General features: G+C 36.2%; 2 protein-coding genes across 2 annotated transcripts; both read right to left on the minus strand.

Moving 5' to 3' along the window:
- Positions 1–8,615: 8,615 nt before the first annotated feature.
- LOC113038456 (forkhead box protein I1) lies at positions 8,616–11,158 on the minus strand. Its single transcript, XM_026195870.1, has 2 exons — positions 9,644–11,158; positions 8,616–9,560 (listed from the first exon to the last, which is right to left on the minus strand). The coding sequence occupies exons 1-2, from the start codon at positions 10,194–10,196 to the stop codon at positions 9,037–9,039; spliced, it is 1,077 nt and encodes a 358-aa protein (XP_026051655.1). The 5' UTR covers positions 10,197–11,158; the 3' UTR covers positions 8,616–9,036.
- Positions 11,159–11,811: 653 nt separating this feature from the next.
- On the minus strand, positions 11,812–20,825 carry LOC113038457 (lymphocyte cytosolic protein 2-like). The gene is made up of 21 exons (XM_026195871.1): positions 20,441–20,825; positions 20,078–20,140; positions 18,096–18,142; positions 17,308–17,382; positions 16,530–16,564; positions 16,398–16,438; positions 16,125–16,308; positions 15,931–16,034; positions 15,792–15,837; positions 15,621–15,686; positions 15,435–15,463; positions 14,834–14,853; positions 14,467–14,586; positions 14,358–14,379; positions 14,251–14,263; positions 14,033–14,126; positions 13,859–13,899; positions 13,719–13,771; positions 12,676–12,750; positions 12,398–12,547; positions 11,812–12,302 (listed from the first exon to the last, which is right to left on the minus strand). The coding sequence occupies exons 1-21, from the start codon at positions 20,516–20,518 to the stop codon at positions 12,174–12,176; spliced, it is 1,485 nt and encodes a 494-aa protein (XP_026051656.1). The 5' UTR covers positions 20,519–20,825; the 3' UTR covers positions 11,812–12,173.
- Positions 20,826–21,092: the final 267 nt, after the last annotated feature.

Raw genomic sequence — 21,092 nt, forward strand, 5'->3', positions numbered from 1 at the left:
ATGCATGTCTGAGATCCAGTTTAGCTGTAACTCCAGGTTCTTGATGTACTTTAGGACTTGAAGATCTGAAAGTATGGAAATGAGACGTTTGCATGTCCACCTGTACAGACTTGTAAAGACCCCAGTTAGGAATCATTTGGACTGGTGCTGGGAAATAATACGTTTCTCAGGCACATATTCCAGTGTCGCATTTCATAGACAGTTAGGAGATCTGAATAATAGTCCTTGCGCTTCAATAGAGGGAGTTTGCATAATTCTTCTGATTTTGTACTTGGGTGTGAATATCTATTGATACTGAGACAAATCTGTTGGCTTTGGATAGACCTAATATTCTGGCCAGACGATGACAAGCCGGGATTCTCCACAAAAGTCGCCAAAAGCGTCTGAAGGTGTGAGAGTGTGGGTTGTTTTCGTACCCGGCCTCTCTCAGGCGTCCTGAAGGAAACCCGTGGGACTGGTGCTGATCTATGGGGGTAGAGAGCTGGGTTATAGGGGTCCGACAAGCCATCAACGAAAATGAGGCATGCTGGGGCAGGACATGTGCCACAGTCAGTGGTTTTTACTTCATATCTAATGTAATCTAGGACTGATGTTCAATTCACTACCTACACAATGATCTGCGCTAAGAAAGAGCTCTCTGTATAGTTTCGCTTGCACTTTTCCTTCCTTGAATTTACTTTTATGTTGACTTTGCATGTAACCAGCTTGTTCCTCATTTTAGAAACCCTTATGATGCTTAATGTTTTTGCATTAAAACAAATTGTGTAAAAAAATCGGCTCAGCTTTTTTTTCTTTTTTTGGTTTAGTTTTTTTTTTTTTATAGCTTTGGAAATTTATGGAGTTTAGTATGATTTGTAAAGATTGTATGAATGTTTATGGCATAAATCAGGTGAAAATGTAATAAATAAATAAAACGTGTTAAACGTATAAAAGGTGAAAAGCAACAAGACGACCTGAAGGAAATTCTTTAAAAGCAAGACTGCTGATTGCATTTGTGCCACAAGTTGTCAATAAATAAATTAAAGAGGTTAACTTTTTTGCTTTTTAATATGTATATATTATTTGAATGCATAACGTTTTTAAGATTGAATTGCATTTTTGATATTATAATTTTAATAATTTCCTTCAGGTGGTCTTAATCCCCAGAATGCTGTCTTCTTTGGCAGGAGTTCAGTGAAGCTAGACAGACAATTAAGATTATAATTCCCCATTCCTGATTTCATTCCAGCACCAATTTTCCCTCCATAATTACATGCAAATTGCCACTTTAATTACTGTATAAGAGAATCTGGAATACTAGCCATGTCAGACAAAGTTTATATCTGTGAGAATTGCCAGTCTTTATACTAAATCAAGCACACACACACACACACTGCACAGTGTCCTTAGGCAACTCATGCATTGGTTTGCTGTGACACGTGAAAACCGTCATGGTGAATGTAACAGTTTTGCACAGACATGAGCTGTAACTGAATCTGGAAGTGTGCTCATCAATAAACATGACATTTTCCAAGAATTACTGGGTGGTTTCTGCGATTTTGCTCAGAATAAGGAACAACAAGCAACCGTGTAGATGTGACAGAAACCATTTCAGATAATGGATGAGCAATAGAAACCAGAAAAGCTCACTGAATATGTACAGCCCAACCCCGCACTCATTCACAAACACTCAGAACAGTGAATATCACTTCATGTGACTGAGATGTACTCGCAAATATGAATAAAGTGAAATAATGAGAGCATTTCTATAATGAATTTATTGTAACGTTTTTTATTCATTCTTATTACTGTATTTCAGTTGATTATGTATAGTATTCAAAGGTTTGGGGTCAGCAAATTCTTTTTTTGAAAAACACTAACACCACTTTTATTCAGCAAGAATGCATTTAACAGATCAAAAGTGACAGTGAAGACATTTTATAAGGTTACAAAACAATCTATTTTATGCAATTGCCATTCTGACACTGAACACTGGAGTAATGAATGCCCTTTTTGTCAACACGGGAATAAATTACATTTTAAAATACATTAAAATTAATTAACAATAGTTATTTTACACTAAAATAAATACCACCTTGATGAGCATAATTGATTTTAGAAACATTAACATTCTCAATTAAATTTTGTATATATATATATATATATATATATATATATATATATATATATATATATATATATGTATATTAATATACAGTACAGACCAAAAGTTTGGACACATCTTCTCATTCAAAGAGTTTTCTTTATTTTTATGACTAGGCATCAAAACTATGAATTAACACATGTGGAATTATATATGGAATTATATACATAACAAAAAAGTGTGAAACAACTGAAAATATGTCATATTGTAGGTTCTTCAAAGTAGCCTCCTTTTGCTTTTGATTACTGCTTTGCACACTCTTGGCATTCTCTTGATGAGCTTCAAGAGGTAGTCACCTGAAATGGTCTTCCAACAGTCTTGAAGGAGTTCCCTGAGAGATGCTTAGCACTTGTTGGCCGTTTTGCCTTCTGTCTGCGGTCCAGCTCACCCCTAAACCATCTCGATTGGGTTCAGATCCGGTGACTGTGGAGGCCAGGTCATCTGACGCAGCACCCCATCACTCTCCTTCTTGGTCAAGTAGCCCTTGATGCCTTCAATGTGACTCTACAATTTTCATAGTCATGAAAATAAAGAAAACTCTTTGAATGAGAAGGTGTGTCCAAACTTTTGGTCTGTACTTTATAAATATATGTATATATATGTATATATTATTTTTTACTTTTTATTATTTTTTAAAGAATCATTAATACTTGATTGTTTTCCACATGTATTTAAATGAAAATATATCTGTAATGTATGTGTTTATTTAGTGTGAAACCATTTCTTATATAAATATAATTTATTTATTCACCTTAAGCCCTTTAACCATCTCTCTTTCAATAATTCCTTATAAAGGCGCAGAAAACTGAATTCAACTAAGCTATAACAATTTGTTTTAAAATGAACATCTTTGTGTAAATTCATTTGATAATGAAATCTTTCTTTCAGTTCATCAAATTTCTGTTTAAATTGTGTTTATCAGACAGCATTTAAAAAGCTTGTTGCTTCATTTCTTACATTTGCTTTCACTTTTCACTGTTGTCATTTATACACTGACCGTGATCATCTCCTCAGAAACATCTGCTCAGAAGGTTTTCTCCACACCTGCCCTTGACGGGGCCGATGGGCATCTTTCATCAAGTTGTTCCCATCTATCTCCCCATCGGGCCTTGTGTTTACAAACAACACTGGCCCATTGATGTGGCATGTGTCAGTAAACAGAAGGCACACTTACAAGAGACAGCTCAACAAGGCCAGACAGCACTGGAGCTATTGTGTGTGTGTGAATGGAGATGAAGGAACGTGTGTATGAAGGGAGGGCGAGGTCTCTATGGTCTACAGATGTGTGCGAGTGTGTGTGTGTGTGTGTGTGTGTGAGCGGCACATGCCAGGTTTATCAGCCAATCTGTGATGACCTGGTGATCATGAGGTCCCTGTTGTTATGCACAGACGCCAAGACTGAGATCTTTTAATGTTACTTTAAGTGGATTTAAACGAGTGAGGTGGCACATTTTCATTAACAGTCTGCAATCATCAGAAGAATATTTGTAAATTCCATCAAATATATATATATATATATATATATATATATATATATATATATATATATATATATATATATATATATATATATATATATATATGTGTGTGTGTGTGTGTGTGTGTGTGTGTGTGTGTGTATGTTTATTACGGACTCACTAAAAACATAAAGTGTTTCAAATGTCCCAGCAAATCACAAAACATTCAACTTTAGCATATTGTTCCCAAGTTTTTTTTTTTTTTTTTTTTAAATACCATATCAGCATATCAAAATGCTTTATGAAGTTGGCTTTGCCATCACAGGAATATATAAATATAATAAAAAATATAGTATTTACTAAGTGATTATCTTTATTAGTATTTATATATTTTGAATTAAATTAAATTAAATTAAATTAAATTAAATTAAATTAAATTAAATTAAATTAAATTAAATTAAATTAAATTAAATTAAATTAAATTAAATTAAAATTTTTGGCAGATGATTTGGGCTTTGGATTTGGGAACTAAATAAAATTGTTCCAGAAACTTTCTCTGTTTCCAGAACATTTCAGTGAGTTTTTTTTTTTTAAACAAGTGAACCTATATACAAAATGTTCTCAAATGGTTATTTTCAGGTTTTATTTAATACCTAAACATTTACAACATGCTGTGAACTCAAAATTGTTAGCTGAAAAGTAAGACCCCATGAGCCTCACCAAATGCAATGTTAAACACATCAGTGACATTTTTATTGGTTTATTGAACTCTAAGCAACTTAAACAGCGTTTTGTACAGTATCACATATACATTAGGCCGCAGGCACGAATCCGATCTAGATGAGAGCAGAAGACAGCAGCTATAAACACACGGCACACTCTCTGTGTTGTGAGATTCAATCAATCAGATCAAAGTGACACATCTAAATGTAGAGTCAATTTGTTGTGAGGAGACAGTGAATCGTGTGTTTTGACAATAAACACCTGAGGAATCGAGAGCTGGAGGGAGGGAGGGAGGGACTCTGAGGACATTTGTCATGCGCTGCCGCTGGGCCGTAAATCTTCACATTCATGCTGCTAAAATAGTGCATTTACTCCAGTAGGCAGCATCATTCATTCATTCACTCACTTATTTTCTTTACAAATCGTAAGTTTAGTATTTTTCTAAATAATTTTCACTACAAATTGTATTATTAGCATAAAAAAGTTCGAAAAATAAACAGTATTAACATGGATTTCAAAATGAGTTCAGTGGAAGCAAAATTTTTCACATTTCTGTCCTTCAATGTATTTATGGCCTAACTATTTAACTAGGTTTTTTATTTATTTCTTTAGCAGTGCATTTATTTTATTTTAATTTAATTTAATTTTTAATTAATTGTATTATCCATTGTATTGTACTGTATTATCAATTTAAGTGAAAAATTAGTTAGAAAAATAAGCAGAAACATTAGCATAGACATTTAGCAATGCACTAAATGGAAGCAATAATATCTAAACTTTTTATAAAAATGTAAGTAGGCACTTTTCTATTTATATATATGTAGGTATATAATTACTTTATTTGCTTATTTATTTTATTTTATTTATTTACATATTTATTTATACAGCCCATGTATAATTTTTTTCCTTTACAAATTCCATTACACCATTAATTTGTGAATGTATTGCAAAAGAATCTTTTTTATTTTGCACACATTTTTCAAATGTGTTTGATTAGTGATCTAAGCAGTCCAGAATCTTCAGCAGAACTTACATTCGTCAAACACTGTGTATTTTTCATCAAATTTGACGAAGCCCCAGGTTTTTTGCAGTTTGAGACTTTTAACCCCTCTGTATTGTGTCGGGGCAGGTAGGAGGATGGATCTGGTTCAGGGAACTGAAAGGTGAAACCCTGTTGAAACCTGTGAATAACAGCTGAATCACTTCTCTTTAATCTGAAGGAATGATCTTCCTATTTTACATCAGTGTTTTATTTTCCGCCTTCCTCATCCAAATGAGACGGTGGAAGCCGTGCACGAGGCACTTTCCCTCCGTTTGGTGAGAGGGGCTGAAAGACGATTCCCACGGGAGGAATTAGTCAGCAGGTCGCCTCCTCAGCATTTCTTTAGCTGCTTATTCGGCTTCTTTCATGACCACTGAGGACAAAATACTTATGTAAACCTACTGGTCCAAATTATCAGCTTGCTGAATCGGCCTTCAATTAACTATTCAAATTTTCTTTCTTTTTAAAGTATCTGCACTCCCAAGTCTTGACACGCAGTAATAAAAGAACCACTGAGTATGCATCTCAAATTCTATGGGATCTGTATCCTACTATTCAGTGAATGCCAATCAGCAGATTCCCTCCCCGAGGGAACAAACGAGTAAGGTATATTGCACGATATAATGCACAATGTCAGTGTACCGGCCCCATTCAAATCAGTCAAAGCAAGTAAGTTCAGCTCAATTTTAACAGCGTTTCTGCCATGATGTTGGCTACCACAAAAAATGATTTCCACTTGTCACTCATTTACTTAAAAAAAAGACACTGCAATGGAAGTGGAAGTGAATGAGGCTGATCTTTAAATGTTAAAATGCTCAGTTTTTCAATAATGAAGCCACAAGGCATAATTAATATGCATGATAAGAGTGATTTAAGAACGTTATACTACAACACTGCAAAACCTTAAAACAAATGTAAAAAAATTACAGCCCAAAAATTGTAAAGTTGTAAATAAGGGTTGAGTATGTTTTGCAAGAACAAAACTATTTTAGTCAGTTCTACAAAACCTCAGTTCACCTGCCATTTCTTTGAAATTATTTGTGACATTGATTTTCTGAAAGAAAATTGTAAATTTTGGGGACATCCCATAGACGTAATGTTTTTTGTTTTTTTTAATGTAGAAACTGTATATTCTATGGCCTTACACCAACCCTGCACCTATCCCTAACCCTCACAGGAAACTTTGTGCATTTTTACTTTCTCAAAAAACTAATTCTGTTTGATTCATAAGCATTTTGAAAAATGGGGTTATGGGTTATGTCCTCATAAGTCACCCTCTCCTTGTAATAACCATGTCATTATACAGAGTTGAGTCCTGATATGTCACAAAAACAAGAGCACACACACACACACTTAAGTGCTTTTATAAAATTATACGCTTCACATTTATGCTTTTAAATTCTCTAAAATAGGTGCCATTTCTTTCGCTGGAAAACATATCAAATACTATGAAAGTCACTGGCTATCCTCGACTGATTGCTTATCAAACTCCTTCAGAATATCTTATCATACAGGTTTGGAAGAAGTGGAGGGTGAGTAAATGATGACAGAATGAACTATCTCTGGAGTATTCAATATAGTTCTGTTCAGAAGCTACCAGATATGTTTATAAAGAAATAAATACTCGGAATAATAGAATGTTACATCACAGCTCGGCTGATTCCAACAAAGATGTGTAAAAGATGTGTTGTGAGGAATATTGTCTTTCATCTGAGTAGCTCTTTACAACCAAAGACTTTGAGACCCTGAGGAACAAGTTTTGTTCATATATCTTTTTTTTCCCGTCCCTCTGGCTGTCAAACCAGTCTTTTCCTCTCGATCAGGGTTTGTTGTTTAACGGTTTCTTCAGCTGTATTCCCCTCACCTTTCTTTTAGCGTGGGTCAGTGGCTGTAATGACAGACTGCAGGTAGTGTTGACAGCTGAAGACACAATCACGTGTTGTCTCATTAGACTTGAAGTGTTCTTGGCTTTTCACACATTAGGCATTTGTATTCATTGTCCATTTTGCAGTCTCTTCTCCTGCCTGACCTCTTCTTTAGTATGTCGGGGCATAAGTCAGCCAAAAGCGCTGATAATTACGACTTGCTCTTCTGCTGCTAATGATGGCTGTTTCTTCTCATGTTTAAGGCCAAACGGTTCCTTTGACGATCTTCCGTCGCATGTCTCCTTTAGTGTGGGATGGATCACTTACTCTTCTGGCAGAGAGCAGGTAGTTCTGTCACTTTAACTGAGCCACGAGTGTTGACATCCACATCTTGATAAGCACTGAATGATAAATTGGATTGAAATACGGGTGAAAGTTTTGCGATGCACTCTTAAACATAAAGTTTCTAAGAGCGGTTTTCACAGCATAGAGAAAACAGTTTTGGTTCACCAAAGAACCCTTCAGTGAACAGTTCTTAAAATAACAAACTTTTTGTTAGTGTGAAAAACATTTGAATAATATGAAAATTCCTTTTGTGGAATGAAAAGGTTCCATGGATGGTAAAGATTCTTTGCAGAACCATTGGAACCGTATAGAAACTTTATTATTATGAGTGTGCATTGCATCTCTGCCATCTTGGAGAACATTCATTGAATTAACTGAATTTTTTCTAATTTTATTGTTTTAATTGGGCTTTCAAGTTGTTTTAATTGAGTACACATGACTTGTATTTTGCTTCAGTCTTTAATTTATAGTGGATGATTACTTTTCAATATAAAGTTTAATCCAGAATATACACAATAGAAACCGCGGTAAAGAGACAACTCATCCAAAAATTTAAATCCTTTTATCATATACTCCTCTTTGTGTTGTTTTAAGCCTGTATGCAATAACAATAATAGAAAATATTGTGCTTTTTTTCAAAATAACCTTCGAGTTAAACAGAAGAAAATCAGAACAGATTTGGAATAACATGAATGTGAATAAATGATAAACTTATTTTATTATGTACAAATATAGTATTCGTTAATATTTTAAATGAGCTTTTAATTTTAGTTCACTTATTCTTCATTTTAAGTTAATTTTTTTGTCATTTTGTTATGTGCTTTTGTCATTTTATTAGATTTCTTTTCTTTTCCTATTTCAGGTTTAGTTATTTTAGTACTTCAACTTATCCTATATTAGTTCTCGAGGCAACATTTTTATTTTTAGAGTTGACGGTTTTACTTAAAGCATTTATAATAGTTTGTTACTGCACCAAACAACACCGTTTGGTTGAACTATCCCTTTAACCATGAATATATAACAGCACGGTACAATTTGCGAATATGCTTGTTTATTTTGGCAAATACAGTATATATTACAATCACAAAATATAAAAAGTGAACAATACAAATACAAAATATTGAAAAATGGACAAATGCAAATTTTTATGTCAAAGGTCAGTGCATTTACGCATGTTCCAGGCTTCAATTAAACAGAACTGTAAAAACAACACAAACCACAACAAAAAAACGGGACTGGGAGCAGTAGCCCGAGGCGATTACTGTTGTCTTTCAGCTGCAACATGAATTAGATGATGTCAGCAGGTGAGTCTGAGAAGAGCGTGTGAGGGCGTTCACACAACTGTCTGATAGAGGGAATCTCCTCTGCATTTCTTCGGACCTGCTGACTCAGGCACTGCTGTGGGAACTTGGCTCACGATGCAGGCCGATGTGTTCATACCTGACGGTGCTATGTCCCATGCTACACCTCTGTTCCCTCCCGCGGATACAGCAACTCAGAGGAGCCCAGCACTGGATAGAGCTGGCTGCTGTACTGGTTGAGCATAGAGTCACTATAACTGTCTGTGTACAAAGTGGGCGAAGTGGAGACGTTGGATGGGATGGGATGAGGGATATGGGTTTCCCATTGCGGCACGTTAGTGCTCGGGGAGTACGAGCCATACACCCCAGGCGGAGAAGATCTTTGGCTCAAAGGCAAAGTTAGGGGAGATGGGAGAAGAGCCTCTCTTGAGCCTGAAGCCACATCACCCATTTGACTTAGAAAGCCGTTTAGACACGGAGTCGGATCTGTGGAGACTGGAGAGTTTCCTCTCTCCGAGGAGTCGCTGGGCTCTTTAGGACTCGATAGAGCCGAGTCCGATCCAGAATAGCCTTTTCCCTCCTCTTCAGCCAGAGAGTCAGACTTTCTCTTCCTTTTGCGACGGAAGTTGCCATTATCGAACATCTTCTCACAGTTTGGGTCAAGGGTCCAGTAGTTTCCTTTACCTGTTAAATAAAGAAACGTTGTTATTTTGCCAGTTGAACTCAACTAAAACCCAAAGCAGTGACAGAAGAAGAAACATTCTGACCTGGATCACTGTCATCTCGGGGCACTTTCATGAAGCAGTCGTTGAGTGAGAGATTATGCCGGATTGAGTTCTGCCAGCTGGCTTTGCTCTTGTTGTAGAAGGGGAAGTTGTCAGCCACATACTGGTAGATCTGACTGAGAGTGAGGCGACGGTCTGGGGCTCCGTGTATTGCCATCGCAATAAGTGCTGAGTAAGAGTATGGAGGCCTCACGAGTTTCATCAGATCTTCTTGAGAAGGCAGGGAGAACCAGCTGAAAGCACCGTCTGAGCCCCCGATTCCGCCTGCGGCCACGTATGGCTTCGTCATCCCATAGTGCTGAGGCCCTCCGCTGAGACACGGAGCCGGATTGAGCCCGGGTCCATTGAACCACAGGTAAGGGTTGGAGGTCTGGCTGGCGTATTCTCCGAGATCATAAGCGGACGGCAGGGTTTGCTGTGGACTAGGCACAGGCTGAGTGCTGTAGAAGTTGTCACCATACAGGCTGAACTCTTGGGACTCCTGCCCCATGCTGTGAAACTGGGGTGAAAGGGCTTGAGGAACAAATGACGTCATGCTTTCCTCCTATTTTTTCTTCCGTTTGTTCTGTTGTTCTGAGTGAACACACCTCCCTCTGCTCTGCTGTCTCTGTCTAACACAGGTGGATTGGTCAGGTGCATCACAGCCTGACACCTGTCTTCACCTGAACTATTTATACAAGTTTTGAAACACCTCTCTACTCTGATTGGCTGTTATGGTCACACCTCAGCCCTCATTTGTTTGAAGGGGTGGTGTGTGTGTGTGTGTGTGTGTTTGGGGTGGGGGTGGGGGGTATTTAAGATATATCAGTAGACTATCTTAAGTTTCATGAGTGACTTGGATGGGTTAACTCTAAAATGGAAAGGTTTTGGCAGTTAAAAGTAATACTGTTCACCTGAACATTTCACACTATAAAAGTATTGTGTTTTGACTTGAGCTATTACAGTGAAATGATAGCTAGGCCTAGATAGATAGATAGATAGATTTTAAGTTGATACCTACGTGGTTTCAGTGAAAAGAGACCTATTAAAGATGCACCATCATGCAGCTGCAGCTTAGTTAATTGTTTACTCTTTAAGATCACTTGTCTTGAAGCATTTGGGGGGTTAAATGTGCCCCTTGTCCCACCCCCCACCGCTCTTTCAACTTGAGATAATGCGAATTCAATTTGAGCCATTCGTGACGTGCCTCAATCGTAATTTACATTCTCAAACAGAGCGCGCGGAGACCCATTCCTCCGCGCGCCGATCAAGCGATTACTCTGCAGGCTCGGAGGCGCGGCCTCATCGCGCACGATTAATATTAAGCTAAATTTTGATTTAGCCATCTTGTGAATAGTGCCAATTAAAAGCTATGTTTAAACAAATCCAAACCACTTAAAAGGTGCGCTCATTTTAAGCGTTGTTCGACGAATTTTAGTCTAACCATTCAATATTTTTCAAATCGGTCACGTGAATCTCTGTGTTGGCTGTACCGAAAGCTGCTTGGTGTGAAAGTGACTTTGTGTGAACAGTGTTGTATCACTACGCTATTAGTTTGCTAACGAAATATTAAATCAGATCGTAATATATGTAGGCTACCATTACCTTCTGCAGCAGTGGACGGGTGTGTATCTTAAATCTCTCAAAGCACATGATTTTGGACGGAAATATATATATATATATATATATATATATATATATATATATATATATATATATAGCTAATGAATATGATAATTAGTTCATTTATATCATTCTTAATAACATGAATCTGATTAGGACACACATATGTCATTTTGGTTTGTTTTACGAGATTTGCAATACAGAACGCAAACAATCCTGAATAGCCTCAGACAGCCTTCTGTAGGCTAAATCGGTTTTAATGTCAGCCGAAGTAAAGAACACGAATGTCAGACACAATATCCGCATGACAAATTTTCAGGAACGGTCACAGTTTCTGTTTGCAGCTCGTTTCTTCGACGAGTCAAATAATCATGTAACCCAATCCTCGTGTGTGCATCTAAACAGTTTGTGAGCATTTAGGGAAACGGGGACATTATTAATGACAGACAGAATGTATTCACAGAAATAAGCAACAAAACACAAATCCTTGTCGATAGCTAACGCGATGTAATCCTCAATCAGTCCATCACGCCACGTACACGTTCTTGTAGAATTATAAAATCTTTATTGCCTTGTCAATATACAGTTCCTATTTCATGATCATACAAATATAACATAACAAATAGACACTTTAAATCGAGTACAACTGAAAATAAAAGACAAAGACATTAGTTTGAGAAATAACGAAAACGGTCCTAATATTGATAAAGTAGCCTACTGATTTATCATTTGGTTTTTAATATGAACACGTAGGCTATTCGGTATATGGAATGTGCAGCTATGCATTCAAAACGTAGACCTATATAATGTTTTACAGACTACCAGTCATATTTTTACAGACCTTTTGACAGTTATGAATGGTGTGCTGATTTTAGAAGGAAATGTTAGTCTCATGATGTAGAATAAATGTTTAATATCTAGCTGGATAAATCAGAGCACACTGGTTCTGCTGGCTTGCTTCTCGGTTCTTAGCATCAATGAGAAGCAGTGGCATGTGTTTGTGCTGGCTGATAATGTCGCTGACCCGGTCAAAAGTTTGCTATAAAACAATAGTGTTACAAACATTAGTCATTACCCATGTAGCTATGGTTAAGGACACAAAAAGACAAACAAACAAAAAAGAAGTTTTAATACCTCTGAGGATTTCAGACCAGTGCCTAGCATGAATCCGTTTTGATTTCTGCGGATCTGAATGTTGTAAACTTTATCCTGGTACAAGACCACAAGCGTGTAAGGCTGGTTTGAAGATCGGTTCGAACTGTCTCGCACAAGGAACGTCCCATCCTGACAGAGGGCACATTTCAACAGATTCACTTTGTTAACACGATATCATGACATTTTTATTTCCTAAATTGTTTAAGAATGTAAGAACGAAAACTTTTAAGTGCCATATAGCTGCACAATGGTCTCACCCTGTTAACTCTCCTCAGGCAGTTGTCTGCTTCACTGCGGGAGACCTGACCCACATACCAAGCTGGATCCATGTCCTAGAAATGGGGAAATAATAGTATCAGGGCCGAAGATGACTAACAAGCAATGTTTGTCTGTTTTTTTTTCTCATCTGAGAAAATAAAGATTCATTAAATACAAATAATACTGCTATAAACAAAATTCACAGGATGGTATTTCTTTATCGGAACAGATTTGGTGAAATTTAGCAATGCATCACACACTGGATTCTTTGCAGTGAATGGGTGCCGTCAGAATAAGAGTTTAATAAACAGACTAATAGAAACATAATCATTCACACAAGTCCAGTCCATCAATTAATGTCGACTGAAGTCCAAAGCTGTGTTTGTTATAAACAAATCAATCATTAAGACATTTTTATCTTCCACATCCACATCTTAAATACGCATATTATTGCTGTTTCCAATTAAGAAGACACATTCTCTTAATCAGGAGAGAAATAGGGACATAACAAGCACTATTTGTAAGCAAACAGTTTTAAACAAATATGTAAGTGCATTTTGATGAGACAGAACAACAACGAGATTTACCTTTTTTTTTACTGGAGGAAGCATTATTATGGATTATGGACTTATACTTTGGTGTGAAGTGATGGTTTAAAGTTAAAAAGCCTTAATGATGGATGTGTGTCTTACAAACACACAGCTTATCACTTTACAAACTGTTAATTGATGGACTGCAGTCATGTCGATCATTGTGTTGCTTTTATTAGCAGTTTGGACTCTCATTCTGACGGCACCCATTCACTGCAGAGGATCCATTGGTGAGCAAGTGAAGTAATGTTACATTTCTCCAAATCTGTTCCAATGAAGAAACAAACTCATATACATCATGGATGGCCTGAGGGTGAGTAAATTATCAAATTGAATTTTTTCTGGGTGAGCTGTGCTACTATAAAGTGGCCTCCCGTGGCAGCTCGAAGGAAATGAAGTGCAATACAAGGGCGCCATCTGCTGGTTGATGTGTAGCGGTGTGACTCCTGTACCTGCTTGCCGCCCATATCTGGTGCTCTTGCGCTTCTTTGGTGATCGCTTATTGCTTTCGTTCAACAAAATAAAGGATTTAATTCGTTATTTTCATTAAATGTACAGTGAGATTAATCAAACTAATGCAATGCGTGCTCACCCTCCGGCAGTTTTGCTGGTAGTGATCGACTTGGGTGAACACTGAGAAATGTGACAGAAAAGGAGAAAAATATAATGGCGTAAACAATATTTGTGAATATCAGGATTTATTTTAGTATGAATTTTTTCGATTTTATAGTGTGAAATCTGATGGTGTTCTCATTCGAATACACACTTGTCTGTTGGATAGGACTGTCCGTGGGTTCCTGGCGGTCTTGGTGAAGGGTTCCTGGTGTGCAGTGGAAATGTATTGGAGTTGTGCCTGACAGCTGTAAGATTTGAAACTTAAACTTAATTAGGGTTCTAAGATTCTTTTTCTTTGCAGATGATAATAAAGCTTATAACAATCTCATCAAATTATGAAAACACACAAAACATGGTTAAGTTACTTACTGTCATCACGAAACTGTTGAAGAAAAAAACATTCAAATTAAGTGTGAGTGATATATCTGTATCAATCTCTCTCTCTCTATGTATTTGTGTGTGCTTCATGTGATTACCTCTTTTCTTTGGTCAGGTTGTCTGTTGGAAAAGCAAAGGTCAGGTTACAGTCTTTTTCTTTTTCTTTCCTTTCTTTTTTTTTTTTTTTTTACGTTTTATGAATCTGACCTGTTTGGAGAGTAGCCTGGTGTCACAGCAGAGGCACTTCTGCGCACCCCTGGTGGAGGAATTGAGTTTGGTTTGGGAATTCTCATTGGGTCCGCTCCTGGCGGCTCCACTACAGGGTGTCTGAAGCAAATGAAATAAAAGCAAATAAAACCTTTCTGAAAAATGGATGACAAATTATATTATTATTATATATTTTTTCAAAAAACAAAGTTTAAGAGTCATTTGCAACTGCAATAAACAGATATACAAGAGAATGTCAACCTTTTGAAATAATAAGGTATACTATTAAATATTATTGTACTAATGTGGCATGTGCAGTTATTTTCAGTTTATCTATAAGAGAGGAAATTAAAGGAAACCACTGTACCTTCTTGGTGGTTGGACAACCTACAGGAAACAATTTAAAGTTACTATGGTGTACTAATATATATGTGTAAATATATATATGTGTATATATATGTATATGTATGTGTGTGTATATATATTTATATATATATATATATATATATATATATATATATATATATATATATATATATATATATATATATATATATAAACAAAAAAATGGAAAGACAAAAATATTTGGAAAAAAGTACACACACACACACACACGTCTGGTCAGCTGTCCTTGTGGGGACTTTGCATAGGCGTAATGGTTTTTATACTGTACAGACCATATTTTCTGTCGCCCTACACCTAACCCTAACAGGAAACTTTCTGCATTTTTAGATTTTCAAAAAACATTCTGTGTAATTTATTAGCTTATTTACACGTGTGGACCTCAATTTAGGTCTCCACCATGACACGAGTCCCCATGAGTTTGTGTGAATTCAGGTTTTGTGTGTATTCAAGTCCCCACCAGAATAGAAAAACAAGTGTACACACTCACACACACACACACACACACACACATAGTGGCAAATTCTATTTCAAGGTAGGGGAAATTAACAACTTAGCAAACTTACTCTGTCAAGTGAGCATGTGCCTCTTCCGGCTGTGAAGACACAATCAAGTTAAGTTTAGGGTTGTTAAAACACTGTTTTGAAATCAAATCCTTCCCTTTCATTATCTGTATTGTGGCTTTGACACGAGGTCATATCACGGTAATCTGAATTGCATTATTTCTCAAATTATTCTTTGCTAACACTGACCTGCTACAGCAGGAGGCGGGCCTCTTTCCAGAGCTCCTGGCTTTTTACTGCGGTCCACGGCAGGCGCTATAAGAGGCACAGCAAGGTAGAAACCACAGATGGAAAAGGTGGACAAGTCCAACATCATCACACCCAGCTTCTATTTCAATTAAAATAAGAATACTCCCCTACCTGGGGGTCTTTTTACGTGCCGCTCATCTCTCATAGGTAGTGCAACCTATCAATCACAATATTGAGTTTCTACAGTCTCAAAAAAGGAGAACCAGAGATGAAGAGGGACACGTGTTGCTTGGAAATATGAAGTACTCACACTTGGCCGCTCCATGGTAGGGGGAGCGGGTCCAGGGCCAGGGCCAGGGCGCTCTGGAGGGACAGGCGGATTAATTCTGCTCACTCCACGTCTGCGGTTATTATCTGATAAAACAAGACATCCTATCAGGAATTTCCCAAAAGACTGAGACAACATTAGGATGGAAGAGTAGAAAAGTGTCCAGCTCTGCCTACCAATATATTCGCTGTTTTCCATGGGTTTCGCGGGGCAGATCTGCGCCGTGTCTTCATTAGGCTCGGTCGGCGGAGGCTCGTAGCTGTTATCGCTGTCTGACCCTTCCTCTGGGGACTCATAGTCTCCACCGCTAGCTTCACCTTCATCGTTCGAATCAGGATTCTCGTAGTCATCATCACTCTCCTTAATGATGAAAGAATACATGTGTTTTGTAGGTAAGATGCGATGCCGATCGCTTCAAAAATGGTTTTAAATCCAAATACGAGACTTACAAACTCATCAGGGTCCCATGGTTGATCATCATGCTGCTCAACTGAAAACGGTCAGAACAGACTTCTTCTAGACTCTACTTTAAAAGTGTAATTTGTAGCATATATATAGATATATTGTACTTTATGTTATACCTGGTGGTTGTGGGAAGCTGGGAACTGGTGATGGCCTGTTACAAGACACTAAGGATAATTAGTTGTCTGCTGACAGTAGATATGCTGGTTATATAATCAGTCATTTAATAGACTCGCCATCATGTCGTTTCAAACTTAACTAAAAAGATACCACAAAGATATCAAAATATCTTCTTATGTGTTTCCGCTGAAGCACAAGTTTGGAACAAAATGAGGGCGAATAAAGACTGAAAGGATGAAAAAAACCTTTAAAAGTTCAGCACGAACACAGACGTCTGGTTGACCACATACTTCGAGTCACATTGTACAGACGAACCTTTTCAAGTCTGGGGTCAGTAGTTTAACACTTTCATCAGGCAACTGATCAAAAGTCATTTATAATGACACATGCTTCTGTTTCGCACAAATGCTGTTCTTTTGATCTTTTTTAGAAAAGTTCTCACAAAAAGAGTTAAGCAGCACAACTATTTTCAACATCAATAATAAGTAGCATGTTTCTTGAGCAGTGAAATTAAAAAAAGGTGAATGATTTCTGAAGGATAATGTGACACTGAAAACTGGAGTATTCTGCTGGAAATGTAGCTTTGATTCACAGGGAGAAAATATATCTGAATAGAAAACTGTTCTTTTGAAAAAATTTTTCAATTCAGTAAATGCGGCATTGGTGAGCATACGATGATTCTTTCAAAAACATAAAAACAAAAAGCTTACTGACCCCAAACTTTGAGAGGTTATTTCACATATAACACAAGATTTGTGATGGTAGAGATGTACTGGCCTTTTTGATGGAATTGACTGAAATAATCCCATCTTCTTCTGTTTGTTGACTTCCTGACAAATCTTTGAGATGAGCCTAAAAGTATAAGACAACGCCAGTTTCACATCCTCAAAATGTAACTACCATTACTGGCACACATTATTAATTAGTAAGCATTTTTAAGAGAAATAAACAAATGTAACTGTTGCTTTTGCTATTTTTATTTTGCTATTGCTTTAAAGTACTGGTTGAGGGTTCAGTTCAAGCAGGATGTGGTAATTTTCTGTCCTCGTTTCTGTGCACCTGACAATGCTTACTAAACTAACAAAAATCACTTGATCATAAAGTCACTCTTACACCTAAATCGCTTAAGGGGAAAAATTAATAACTTCTGCTTGTTTAAGTGTGATTGAGGTGTGGGTGTTTTCAACAATTTCACGCCAAACGTGCTCTGCAAAACAGTTTCTGCATCAATGCAATGGTTCCTGCCACATCTGCTTCTCTGGTTTATCTTTCCTGTGCACGATTTCCTCTTAATGTCACGATGTCATTGCTGGGGTTCTTGCACACTTTTATACAGTAAAATAACATGACAAAGTAATGATCTACAGTTGTTTTAAAAAGATTTTAAAGCACAGTGACTGTATTTTTAAAATCAATAAATAAAAATTATGTATTTGAATAATTTGGATATATTATTCTAAAATGTATGGCAAATAAATTCACAATGTCTATTTACCCAGTATAGATTAAGAAAGAGGAATGGCAAACACACAAAATAAGCACAAAAAAATACAACCAGTACTTACGGCACATGAAGCTTAGGGAACTTTTGAAGGTCATTGTCAGACAAACTCTGAAAAAGTTTTAAGATTTAAGATTTTAAGTTGATCAAACTGACAGTTACATTTTCAGCGACATTACTCAGTGTCACATTTCCTTCAGAAATCATTCTAATATGCTGATTTGCTGTTCAAAAACATTTATTATTATTATTATTATTATCAATATTAAAAACAGTTGAGTACATTTTCAGGATTCTTTGATGAATTGAAATATCCAAAGATCAGCATTTATCTGAAATAAAAAGCTTTTGTAAAATTATACATCATGTATATATATATATATTTTTTTTTGGGGGGGGGGGGTATATATAAATCAATACTTTTATTTAACAAGTATGCTTTGAATTGATCAAAAGAGATGATGAAGACATTTATAAAGTCAAACGATTTCTACTTCAGATAAACGCTGTTCTTTTGAGCTTTCGATTCATCAAAGAAACATGAAACAATTCTACGCAGCTGTTTTCAACATAATAATGATAATAATAATCATTTTATTATTAGCAGCAAATCAGAATATTAGAATGATTTCTGAAGGATCATGTGACTGAAGTAATAATTATAAAATTCTGCTTTTACATCACAGGAATGAATTACTCTTATAAATGCTGAAATTATTTTAAAATATATTCAAATAGAAAAGAGTTTATTTTAAACAGTAAAACTATTTCAAAATTGTATTGTTTTTGCTGTATTTGGATTAAATAAATGTTTTTTTTTTTTACTTTTGGCTGGTAGTGTGTATATTCATATGTACACTGCATGGCCAAATTTAAATAAGCAAAATACTAAAGAGTCTACGGTTGGATCATTATCAAATTGATTCTTATGTTTCTGGCTTTTTTGTATCAATTCTTTTAACTCTAACTTATACAGTGTGTAGCTTTTAATTGCTTAAACAGCCATATTTGAAAGATGTGCATGTCCATATTCCAGGATGACAATGTCATAGGGCCCAAACCATGAAATAATGGTTAAATTAGCATGAGCAACACTTTTCATGTATATATTTCATTGTCCTGACCTGGAGTTGACTTTACGGAGTGGTTACAGAGGCTCACCTATTGCAACATCTGAGCCATAAATTAATGTTGTGACATTACATAACATCAATGAAACAATTCCGTAATGAACACACAGTGATATCAAAGCTAAAGGCTGTGCAATGATATATTAGTGTGAGTTTTTTGGACAAGCTGAATCTAGCACATCCCAAAGACTTTCAGCGATTTTAAGCTCAGGACTCTGCGGTGGCCAATCTTTCACAATTTGAGCCACAATCTTGGCACTTTCATCCTAGATTACATCCATCTTCCGACATGATTATTTGTGTCAGTTAGAGTTTAAAACATATTTATCACTGCTATAATGATTCGCTCCTTTAAAAACATTAGAAGGATTATTTGAACATAGATATAAACACATTTAGAACTAAGAACTTAATTCTAAACGATTAGGAGTTGGTTGTTTGGAAATAGAAATTCTTGAGCGAGAACTCTTGAGGGTTTTTAGAGGTTAGCAGTTTACTTGGTAGTTAATTTCTAATAACAGCACTTCCGTAATTGCTGGATCAAGGGAAACATTGACACCACACTGAATCAGGCCACAGACATCTGTTTTGTAAAGGGAATTTTTGTCTGTGCTCCATAATGGATATAAATATTTAAGAAAATGCTATTAATTTTTTTTTTTTTTAACAAATGCAAAAAAAAAAAACGTCTTTAAAAGCAAAGACATTTAATTTTCAAAAATGCATAGACCTATACTAAATTAATCATGACATACAAAATAATGATTACATATGCTGAAAACAGTTGCAATTCTTATTTCTAAATGCCTCTTGAATTGATTAATTTCCCCTTGCTGTTTGCAATCAGAACAGACCGACAGTTTTGGGTTGTGACATACTAAAACTGCTAGACTCAGTTTTTTAACAACATACATACCAGGAACCTTTGTCCATTGATGTTATACCGTGTCACGACCTTATCACAGCCGGTAAGATTCCGCTAAAGATAATGAAAAAGAAAGTATGTCAGCTGAATATACAGGCTCAAAGAATCTCCAGCATAACGTAATATTAAATATCATTAAATATCAAATATAGGTCTGTAGAAGTACATTCTACTCTATTTAAGATTCACTGATGCATAACAAATGTCTCTCAGTTTTAAATAGTATCGAATTCATAGTACATGTGCTGAGCTTCTATGAAAGAAACGCTTTAACAATCCATTAATTAGAACAGACAGGTTTGTCAATTTCACTTCATATTTTAGATTGAAACATAGAAAGAGAAAGCAACTTACTTTCTTCAGAAAGTCTGCTAACCGTTGTGAATCCCAGCTGAGAACCTCGGATTTGGATGGATTACTATCAGAACTCATTATTCCAAACGCACTACACTTGAATGAATATCAAATCCCAGAAACCAACAAGCATTGAAAAAAAAAGTTGTCACTTTCACTGTGCCTGACACTATGTCTACTGAGAACACTGGTGCCAAATCAAAAAAAGAAAATCAAAGGAGAAAAGAAATCAAAAGATAGTACTTCAGTTACAGAATCACTCAATTTCCAATGTAGAAGCGGGGGAGAAACCCTCAAAATCCAACAAACATTTTCAAAAATAACTAAAAAGTCCAACACCCCGGATTTGCCCGAGCACAGTATGAAAAGAAAGAATGACATCTACTTCCCCATAGACTTCCTGTTAATGATGTTGTGACAAATAGGGGAAGTACAGCCCCTTCATGAAAATAGAAGCTATTTCTTAATTTATTATAATTCATACCCCTCAGGTAGACTAGAAGCACTGGCCATTATGAACTACGAGAGTCAATCTGATGTTCATTTTAGTTTAAAACTCCATATGTTTTGGTTATCTGCCTCATTATCTACATCTTACCAGTTAGACATGTCATGTGATTCTTAAATGTAGGTTTTGAATGTTGAAATATGG

Source organism: Carassius auratus, chromosome 21, assembly GCF_003368295.1.
Source record: "Carassius auratus strain Wakin chromosome 21, ASM336829v1, whole genome shotgun sequence".
In the NCBI taxonomy this organism is placed as follows: Eukaryota; Metazoa; Chordata; class Actinopteri; order Cypriniformes; family Cyprinidae; genus Carassius; species Carassius auratus.